General features: G+C 38.3%; 1 protein-coding gene across 1 annotated transcript in view; it reads right to left on the minus strand.

Annotated features, from left to right (window-relative positions):
• LOC307004875 (piggyBac transposable element-derived protein 4-like) overlaps nt 1-9,905 on the minus strand; it is a 145,283-nt gene extending 135,378 nt beyond the window's left edge. The window contains exon 1 of the mRNA XM_079624437.1: nt 8,402-9,905. Within this exon, the coding sequence (XP_079480563.1) occupies nt 8,402-8,824 (423 nt within the window). The 5' untranslated portion in view covers nt 8,825-9,905. The remainder of the gene's footprint in view (nt 1-8,401) is intronic.
• Nucleotides 9,906-11,283: the final 1,378 nt, after the last annotated feature.

An 11,283-nucleotide genomic window follows, 5' to 3' on the forward strand; every position in this document is an offset into this window, starting at 1 on the left:
ATATCTTGTTCTGTCACAGACCTCAATTAATTTCAGATCCTTACCACAGAAAACAGTCCCCAGCCAATATGGTTCAATTTCACTCTTCCCCCAATTAAACTGAATTTAATTACCTTACTCAGAGATGTTGTTCTGTGCCACCTGAGTTCTTTTGATTTCCAGTGGTCGATCCTCCCGGGGCTCTGACATCGGCCGGCCTCTCTCTCTCAAGTTTACGAGGTAGAGCTGGAACTTACTCAGTCCAGGTGGCCAAACACCGTCCGATCTCAGGTCCAGGAGGCATCGTCCAAGGAATCTCACTTCTGACACCAAATTGTTGTGGCAAAAATTCATCAAACAAACATCACTGCGTAAGGGAGACTCAGAGTCAAATTATAAAATAGAAGTATTTATTCTTGCAAGAATAGGAGCAGTCTAATACACAGTTGTTACCCTGTGCAGAAGAGTGACACCCCCCCAGACAGACTGAACCAGCTTTTATCTAAGATTCAAGGTCTTCTTCTTCAGAGCCCTCCTCCCACAGTAGTTTTCCATCCAGTGGTTTTCCATAGACAAGGAAGCCATAACACTAGTTTAGATTCGTCACTAAGCCCCCCCTGCATCAAATGGCCTTCTGACATCTAGGTCAGAGGTCCTCGTTCGTCTGTTCTCTGGAGTGTCTCTCCCTTCTGCCTTCCCAGGTACATAAACAGAATCTTCTCACACTAACAAGTGAGAGTCACACATGTGACATTCTTTGAATCATCTATATTTTACTAAAGATCAATGAATATCATAAAACCGCCACTACACCTCTCATTCTCAGATTCTCCTCTCTGCCTCACAGCACCGTGACGGGGCATTAACCATTGGGGGAGTGTCTATTGTCTCCCCTCATTCATATTCATGGCCATCAACACCCCTACACATAAAGCAGTGCTGGCACAAAAACTGACTTGCAAAGTTTAAATCATTATATTGTTGTTTTGTGAAAGAGTGATCAGAATGATTTTCACATCATTTTGTAGTAAACATTCTAGCCTACAAGAATGGTAACTCAAAAGTCTTGTGCCAAACTATTCAGTATGAGTTATATGAGCTCATTGCAGTGACACATTTTTTCCCAAAACTTACTAACCACGCATAATATTTTTTTTCTATAAAATGCAAACATGTAACTTCCATTTTGCTCACATATTATTGTAGCAGAGTTTGTGCTGCAATACAGCAGAATTATGTGTTGGCCAAAGGTATGTTGTAAGTAGCTGAAATAAGCACAAATGTCAGGGCATGTCAAAACCTCTCAAGGGCCCCAAAAACCCCTCAGACCCCTGAGGGTTAACGCTCTGGTAAATCCTGCTGGGCAGGTGACTGGTCAATTCTGATTCTGAGTTCTTCTGCCACAGCCCAAGCATTGTTTTCCATACTTTTCTGTGCATGATCCTCAAGGGCTGATCTGGTCATTGTGGATATGTCAGTTTCTGTCAAACCATGGGTCTCAGAAAAGATCTGCCACTGGATTGTACCTCCATCACATATCGCTTCACCTGAAATTAACAATTAAAATATAATTAGTCAATATAATATATAAAATATAATTAAATGGACCCTTTCACCAACTACCCTCTTCTGCCCACCATGCCTCTTTTCCTCCACAAACAATGAATTCCCCCTTGGTCTCAGGGAGCATGAACTGTTTGTAAAGGAAGTTTGTGAAGGGCCGGCTGAGTATAGACGGGCCCTGTTGCTTGAAAGGTCCATCAGGATGAAAGGAGTTTTGTAGGATATGACTATAGCACATTTACCCAGGCAAGCATTCAGCCTTTCAGCTTCATTTTGCCCAGAATCCTCCCGAGCTCTGTGAATTCGACACAATAGGTCCATTGAATGAATCTGGATTTGTTTCTGCTGCTCTGAAACGTACCTGAAAGACATTTCCATTTTCAAACTGTCAATATTTGTATTGAGGACATTTTCTCTGAGGGGGACTGAGGGAGCTACATGGAAAATACGCGCCGAACAAGCCACTTTGAAATTTTGCTGTTTTCATGAATACAAAATGTAGCATGTGGCTCAATTTTAGTGACTACGCCACCCCCAGGTTAATGGGGAAAACAACCCTATTAAAAAACTGTGGAAAAACAACCCTATTAAGCACACGAGTTCGTTCCACCTAGAAAGGCAAGAGGCATGGGCTTCCATACAAAATTATGTATTAAAGCTAAAAGAAGTTGGCCAACAATTATTTAAAACCAACAATTAACAAATGTCATGGTTGAATGAAACAAAGCCAAAAAAATAATTATAATAAAAACAAGGAATTTACAATAAATCTTCACAGGGGCTGGGGCTTCCTATAGGGAGCAGGCTAGTGTGAAAGCAGCAGGTCTACAATGGAAACCACGCCAATCCGAATCACACCTACCAAATTCACTGCAAATGACACAAAAGTAGTGACACAGCAATAATGACACCCTTGGTGAAGCAAAGCCAGTAATGCAGCAGACAACCAGCCCACTCCAGGAAGCCCTCAGCTCCTAAAAAAAAGAAAGAAAGAAAAGAAACACATAAATTAAACAAATTTAAATAAACAAAACACATAAATTAAACAAATTTAAATAAACAAAATCAAATAGAGAAAACACATTCAAAGTCAATTTACTAAATTAAACAACCAATATGAAAGAAAAACAAATGTACAATATACTCAAAATAAACAAGGTATGAATACTGCAAACACACATTAACCCTCTGGTGTCCTTCGTTTCAGAGTGAAGGATTACAAATTTATTAAATGTTTAATTTAGTTTTTCCACTGCAATAGTATATAAACTGATAAAGTTTAGTAGACTGATTTCAGATGATTATTGAGATTCCTGCAATGCCTGCAAGAGATTCCTGCCAGACCTGTTTTCTCCATTGTAAGTTAAATGAACAGAATCACTGAGATTCTCACCTTTCAGCCTAGCTGTTGGGGAGACTTTCACCTTTTGTCTTTAATGGCTCTCGGATGGCCCTTGGAACCGGAGTTCCTGGCCATTTTTAGCATGTGAATAGTTATGCTGATTCCTAGCTCAGACATTGAAGAATTAGACTGATTAGATTGGCAATACAATAGAGTGAATATGCTGATTTTGCTTGGTTTCTAGATAAGAATTAACTCCTCCATGCTTTCGTATGATTTGTTTAAATTTGTCTCCACCCCAAGAAGTCTCCTCCCCCTTGGAATGTATATAACTACAATGCAATACTGTATTAAAGTTAGACTGATTTTGGAACATGCAGCTCCGGTCAATAAAGAAGAACTTCTAATTTTAACGTGATCCCAACTGTCTCACTGGTCCTTGCTTCGATGAAAGAGAAACTTTACAACAAGAGTCACACTTAGGACCTTCGGGAGCAAATGGTCTGGGAGGGTGGGAATAATATTTATTTAAAAAAAATCATACAATTTCCCTTTTTTAATTTTTTTTTACTTGTTTTTTATAATATTTTTTCTTTTCTTTTTTGGTGTTTTGAGATAATTTTATGATTTATAATTAATATTTATGCAATAATTATGACCCATTTTTTCCCATTGAATATAATATAATTTTTTTATATATATGTATTATTTTTATTTATTTTTTAAGCTGTATTTCATTTTAGAGTCAAGCCTAGGCCTCATGAAAACTATTTTTTAAATGAGATGGGTGCCATCTGGTGGATACACTGAGCATTTTTATCACGCAATAGCACATTTTTACCACTAGATGGATTTACAGCTTTCTGTAGAAAGGCTTGCAAATTAGTGATTTTTGCACATATTTGCCAAATTTTTTTCAGGTTGTTGATTTTAAAATATAATAACAGATTCTCAAAGACTATTTTTGTCTTTTTTTTTGTTAGTTTGGTTGGTTTAAATGGTAATTTGAAGTGCCAGTTTTACTTTATAATACAGTCAAACCTGAACATTGCATTAGAAAGAGAACAAATGGAAAGCATTTTGTTACCCAATGTTTAATTCTAACTTGATTCTAACTTAATAAAAATGCAATTATTTCAGTCATAACATATTTTTATTAATCTTACACAAACATTTTATCAATGAACAGTATTCAATGAACAGTAACTGGAACTTAAATGAACAAACTGGTAACAACTGGTAACATCAAATAATTATCAAAAAACTAAAATAACAGTAAAAGTATAATTATGATCAAACAATGGAAAATAGAAAAATAAAAAAGGTGTTTTAAATATCATAACTATATATTAAAATTATTTGCATACTATTTACATAGGCTATTATGAACAGTAACTAAAATTGGCAACGGCAATTATAAACAAAAAAACTAAAATAACAGCAAAAGTATAATGATTATCAAACAGTAAATTAGAGAAATAAAAAATATCCTAACTATATTTACATATTATTTACAAACTAATTACAGTTTTCACATACAATGACAGAGTGTCTCTTGCAGACAGGGATGTGACACTTTGAGCAAATGTTGACTGTTTTGCACTCCTGCGGAAAGCACCATTTGCAGCTCCATCTTTTGGCTCGGGAGGGACCAGCTCGGGAGGGACCAGCTCGGGAGGGACCAGCTCGGGAGGGACCAGGTGGGGAGGGACCAGCTCGGGAGGGACCAGCTCGGGATGGACGAGCTGGGGAGGGACCAGGTGGGGAGGGACCAGGTGGGGAGGGACCAGGTGGGGAGGGACCAGGTGGGGAGGGACCAGCTCGGGATGGAAGAGCTCGGGAGGGAACAGGTGGGACGAGCTGGAGTGGGGCCAGGTGGGGAGGGACCAGCTGGGGAGGGACCAGGTGGGGAGGGACCAGGTGGGGAGGGACCAGCTCGGGATGGACGAGCTCGGGAGGGACCAGGTGGGGAGGGACAAGCTCGGGAGGGAACAGGTGGGGAGGGACCAGCTCGAGATGGACAAGCTGGGGAGGGACCAGGTGGGGAGGGACAAGCTCGGGAGGGAACAGGTGGGGAGGGACCAGCTCGAGATGGACGAGCTGGGGAGGAACCAGGTGGGGAGGGACCAGCTGAGGAGGGACCAGCCGTGGAGGAAACTGCATCCTCATTGCATTCCTGCTCTTTCTTCACAAGCTCATGAGAGGGTGCGGGGAATGTGCCTCCTAGATTGAATAAGGGGGCACACTAGCGCTCTTCCCAGCTCCTCCAGAAAGTGCCTCCTCCTGAAGCTGTCGGCCTGCCTCCAAGTGGGATTTACTTCCCTCCATATAACAAATGCATTGTATGCCGACACGTCTACAATGTTATAAAACACTGCCATGGGCCAGCGAGCTGTCTTTAGGTGGCAACAATCTGGAATATCACAAAAAAGCATACACAATTAGTATTACTGCTGACATCTAGTGATAGTTCAATTCTCTTTACATGCCATTTAGCTTAGAATAAAAAAATTTTTTTTGAGAGAATACATATTTTATTCACATAAACACTCATATGCACTTGAAATAAAACAAATAACACAGATCATTCATGTGAACTGGTCCCCAAAGAAGCTATCTAAAGCTTATGCTCGGGGGCCATGACAAACAAGGAAAAATGAAAAATGTGTGGCCAACATATAACACATTTCATACATCTCATTCATACAACAAAAAGTAGGAGATCCCATTAAACAAATACAATCTTGTTTAACAGTTTACCTTGAGGTTGAAAGATTATTACTGACACATGCAGAGTAAGAAGTAGTACGTACATCAGGAAGATGTATACAAGCTTAGTAATTGTTTCTTGAGATTATGTTTAAAAGAAAAAATAGAGCTTGAGTTTTTCAAATTTTCATCCAGCTCGTTCCAGATCCGCGGCCCCCGGCACACTACACTCATACCAGTGCTTTTTAATCTCCGTTTTTTACCAGTAATGATATGCATGTTTCTAGTGAGGTAAGTGTGTCGGGGATAGCGGATGGGAACAAGCTCACACAAGCTGTTACTCAAACCAAAGACCACCTGATACATAGTACATGCATTGTGAAATATATTATATTCAGTAAGTCTTAAAAGACCGTACCTAGAGAAAATAGAACGAGTTGGAGCATTGAAATCGGACCATGATATAGCGCGAATTATTTTTTTTTGTAGAATTTCTAATTTTTTTAAGTGAGTAGGATAAGTATTGCACCATATAATATTGCAGTAATTTAAATGGGGTTCAAAGAGGGTTTTGTAAAGAGTAAGTAATATTGCGTGAGGAAGCAAGTGTCTAAGCCTAAAGAACAGACCAACATATTTTGATAGCTTTTTGACAAGGTATTCAGTATGGTGTTTAAAGTTTAGGTGATCATCTATAAAGACACCCAAAAATTTAGTCATCTTCACTCTCTTTAGTTCCTCTCCCTTTATTTTAATTTTGAAATTTGGATCCTCAAAATTAGGTTGTTTTTTATTTGGACAGAATATTATGTAGTTGGTTTTACTGGTGTTTATAGATAGTTTATTTACTGTAAACCAATTATCCACATTCTGAAGCTCTTTGTTAAGGAGTTGTTGAAGTACAAATTTATTTTTGTGTGATAGGAACAAGTTAGTGTCATCTGCAAAGATTACTTTATGGAGGGTCTTTGAGGAATTTTCCAGATCATTAATGTATATTATAAAGAGGAGAGGACCTAATATGGATCCTTGTGGAACACCGTATTTAATGTGTTTGTTTTCTGATGTCTGTTCGTGAATAGTTACATATTGTTGCCTGTGGTGTAAGTAACTCTTGAACCAATTCAGTGGTTGACCTCTAATTCCATAATAGTGCAATTTGTACAATAATATGGTGAAGTCGATGGTATCAAAGGCCTTTGAAAGGTCTAAGAATACACCGATACCATATTCCCCCTTTTCAATGGCATCATTGATCTTTTCAGTAAGATCAAGGATCGCCATACAGGTGGTGTGTTTTTTCCTGAAGCCATACTGGGATGGGTTGAGTATGTTCAATGTATTAAGATAATTAATAAGTCTATTATAAACCACTCTTTCCAATATTTTGGAAAGAGTTGGTAAGATGGATATGGGACGATAATTTGTTATGTCATTTTTATCGCCAGCTTTGAAGATCGGAATTATTTTGGCAATTTTTGTCATTTTGGGAACAGTTCCTGTGAGCAGTGAGAGATTAATACAGTGTGTAAGTGGTTCAATTATTTCATTAGCAATACTTTTTAATATTTTACTGCTAATTTCATCTTCTCCAGCAGAATTTGAGCTCTTCAAAGCCATTATGATATTATAAAGTTCAGTGGCGTCTGTAGGCTTTAGGAAGAAGGAGTTTGGATAGTTGCCTGACATATATTGTTTGTAAGAGACACTGTGTGGTTGAGTGATGTTTTTTGAGAGATTTGCCCCTATTGATACAAAGTAATTATTAAATTCATTTGCAAGATCAGTATTATTTATTGTATCTGGGAGCACGGTGTCTTTATGGCCCCTATTCAAAACATTATTCAGCACTTTCCATGATTTCTTGGAGTCTCCCTGCGAGGTTTTTATAAGTTCAGAATAGTGACTATATTTACTTTTCCTGATTATATATACCAATTTATTCTTGTAAACATTGTATTTAGTTTTATTCTCTATATTTGGTTTTTTGACATATATTTGGTAAAGTTTATTTTTTTGTTTGATGGAGTTAGAGATTGCCCTTGTTAGCCAGGGTTTGTGTTCTGCCCTACTGCGTGTAACAGTTTTTATAGGAATCGAGCAGCGAATGGAATCTGTTATTTCTTTTACCAGGGAATCATATGCAGTGTCAGAATCGCAGCAGCAATAAACAGTGCTCCATGCTTTAGCTTGCAGACTTGCCTTAAGTTGGTGCATTGTTCTGTCGTTTACTACTTTAATTTTTACCGGGTGACATAAAGGTAAACATTTATAATCAAGATTAAAATACAGTATTATTGGGTAATGATCAGATATATCAGAAAGTAAAGCTCCTGATTCAAGCTTAACATTTCGTATATTTGTGACAATATTGTCGATGGTGGTTGTAGAAGTATTTGTAACTCTAGTTGATATATTTATAGTTGGAAAGAAAGAGGAGGAGTGTAATGTGTTAATGAAGTCGTTTTTGACTGCATCGTCCTTGGAGACATCAATATTGAAGTCTCCAAGGAGGACGCAGTCTTTATTTAATTTATTTAATAATTTTATGAAATTATGTGTGTTAAGCTAAATGGCATGTAAAGAGAATTGAACTATCACTGGATAGTTCAATATATATATATATACACACACACATAAATATTTGCATAAAAAACTTTTTTTAAATTCTAAGCTACATGGCATGTAGTAGATTGAACTATCAATGGATGTCATATATATTCTTATTATTATTATTCATATTTATTATTATCATCATAATTTTTTATAATATATATTTATATCAATAAAAAATGAAGTAGCAAATACCTTGTCAAGATTGTCCACTCCCCCTTTAGTCCTGTTGTAGTACAAGATCATTTGGGGTTTCTGGTCGTCTCTTTCACTGAGTGCAGGATCGCTGTGGACAGTGCTCATCAGAAGGACGTTTTTATTTTTCTTGGGGAGGTAAGACACAATGGCATGTGTCTCTGTAAAGGCAAACAGAGATGAGTGTGTCGCCCATCCTCTTGTGTTGACCAGAGCACTTGGCAGCTCTGTCTTGTTTTTGCGGATTGTGCCAATCATTCTAGTTTTCATTTTTAGGAGCTCTGTGCCCAGAGCGTATGAACTGAAAAAATTGTCACAAGTGACAATATGTCCCTGATATCCATCAACCAAGTCCAGGACCACTCTCCTCCCCAGGTTTATCTCACGTGGCATCCCTGGTGGTTTCCCCGTGTAAATCTGCATTTAAGCAGTAGCTGGATTTTGAGTCACACGCTGCCCATATTTTGAGGCCATATTTGTCAGGTTTTTTGGGCATGTACTGCTTGAATAGGCACCTGCCCCTAAACCCCACCAAGCTCTCATCAACTGTGATATTTTCATCAGGTCGGTACATCATTGGTAATCTTTGCACCCAGTCTTCCCACACCTTCCGAATGGGTGCAAGTTTGTCGTGTTCTCTCCTTGCAGCTCTTGTCCTCTTGTCATCAAATCTTAGAATTCTTGTCAGCTGCGTGAATTTTTTGTGTGGCATTGTTACACGAAAGATTGCCCTTCCCATCTCACTGTCCCATAAACTTGAAGACGATTCTTTGTGGGATTTCAAAACCCCAGCCAAAATTAGCAGCCCAATAAATGCTTGGATTTCTGTAGGTTCAATATTTACCCACCCTTCACCATACACACGCTGCCCCTCTAAATTGGTCATATCAATTAGCTGCTGTTCCATAGAGCTTGTGAAAAAAAAGTTCAAAAGTAGACCTTATGTCTTCAGCCCTTACAGTGGCATACCTGGTTGGTCCTGGGGCAATTTTTCTGACCTCCTCTGCCCGTGGTCTGTGGAAGAGGAATGGAACTCCACAGTATTTCCCTGTTTTTTGATGGGAAAGTTTCATGGCCTTCTCTCTCCTCTAAATCTTCCTCTGTCTCCTCATCCATGTCTCCTCCTGAATCATTTGGGTCAGCCTCTGTCAGAGCTTCCTCTTCAGAGACTGTATCTGTTTCCTCATCATCACTGCTTTGCAGTAAGTAAACCAGTGTCTCCTCAGCACTATATCTCTTAGCCATTGTGTGAGAGTGAACTGTGGGCTGGGCTCAAAGTGGCTATATTTATATCCCAAGTTTTTGTTTTCATAAACATGTGCTGCAATAGGCCTGGAGGTTACTGGGGAAGAATTCCATCCTTTGATCTAATCTCTCTCTCTCTCTCTCTCTCTCTCTGTGTGTGTGTGTCAACAGATGCTTTCATTGGCTTCTTGTTTTTATAAACAGGTACTGCAATAGGCCTGGATGTTACTAGGGAATAATTTCATCCTTAGATATTACTCCTGTGTCTCTCCTTTATTTGATTCATTGATTTTATTTCACATATTTTCACATTTCTCTGTTACAGTTTCACATTTTTCCTATGTGTGTTTGTGTGTGTGTATTTTACAACCTTGATGCTTACAGTCTGAGTCTCATGCTTTCATTGATGTGCACTTTATGTCTTACATTGATGAATAATTGCTTTTATTTCACACATTTCCCAAAATTAGCTTTCATTTGTGTGTGTGTGTGTGTGTCTGTCTGTTTTGCACTCTTGATGTTTTAGAGATTCACCCCTTCACTGTTGAGTCCTTTTTTTTCTGCATCCTGGCTGATTTGTAGATTGTATGCACAAAAAAACTCTTGTGTTTTCATATTTTTGACAATTTCCCATTCATTTCCTATGGGGGGGTCATTTTTGACCAAAGAGCAGAAGTGTGATGACCACTTAGCATGCTTGGATCATGACCTCAATATTTTTTGTGTGTTCACATACCTAATACCATAAAAGTCACCTAGTTTTGTAACATTCCGAATAAGCTGTGATCTTTAAAAATTCTAAATAGATTTATGTAATCTGAATTTATTAGTGTGTATGTGTATAAAAGTGTGTGTGTAAGTGTGGATGTGTCTGTTTTGCACTCTTGATGTTTTATAGATTCACCCCTTCACTGTTGTGTGCTTTTTTTCTGGATCGTGGCTGATTTGTAGACTGTATGCACAAAAAAACTCTGTATTTTCACATTTTTGCCAATTTCCCATTCATTTCCTATGGTCTTGAGTGTTGATTTTTTTACAACCACTTAGACTAATCAAATCCTGTCGCCAATTTGTTTGGGTGTTCATATACCAAGTACCAACAAAGTCACCAAATTTCGGACCATTCCGATGAAGCTATGATTTAAAAAAAATATATATTTAAACGCTTCGGGACCATTTGGTCCGAAGAACACCAGTTAAAGAAAGAAAATCCACACACAAAAAAAAAACACTGTCACAAATGTAGAAACTCACACCAAACTTACTGCAAAACGCCTGGAGATCGTTTCAGACAGACAGAATAAAATAATAACTCCAGAACAAGTCTACAAAAACTAAAATAAATAAATAATAACAGCGAAAAGCAACATTCAAGCCCACGTAGGCATTAACATGGACGAAACTGAACGCCAAAAGCAGCAGCGTTGCTTAAAGAGCAAAGGATGGGGAGAAGGCTGTTTTGTAGCGACTGCTCTCACTCAGCCCGCCTTAACGTCCAAGAAAAGGACCTTAAAAACAACAAAAAAAAATTTATGACCTCAATTTAACGTGGTTGTCCAGAAGTTACCTACCCGAAAATGCAATGAATTATCTAACGGTTTACATACCCGATGATACAATGAAGTAATAATTTGACG

This window comes from Phoxinus phoxinus (assembly GCF_949152265.1).
Source record: "Phoxinus phoxinus genome assembly, chromosome: 9".
In the NCBI taxonomy this organism is placed as follows: Eukaryota; Metazoa; Chordata; class Actinopteri; order Cypriniformes; family Leuciscidae; genus Phoxinus; species Phoxinus phoxinus.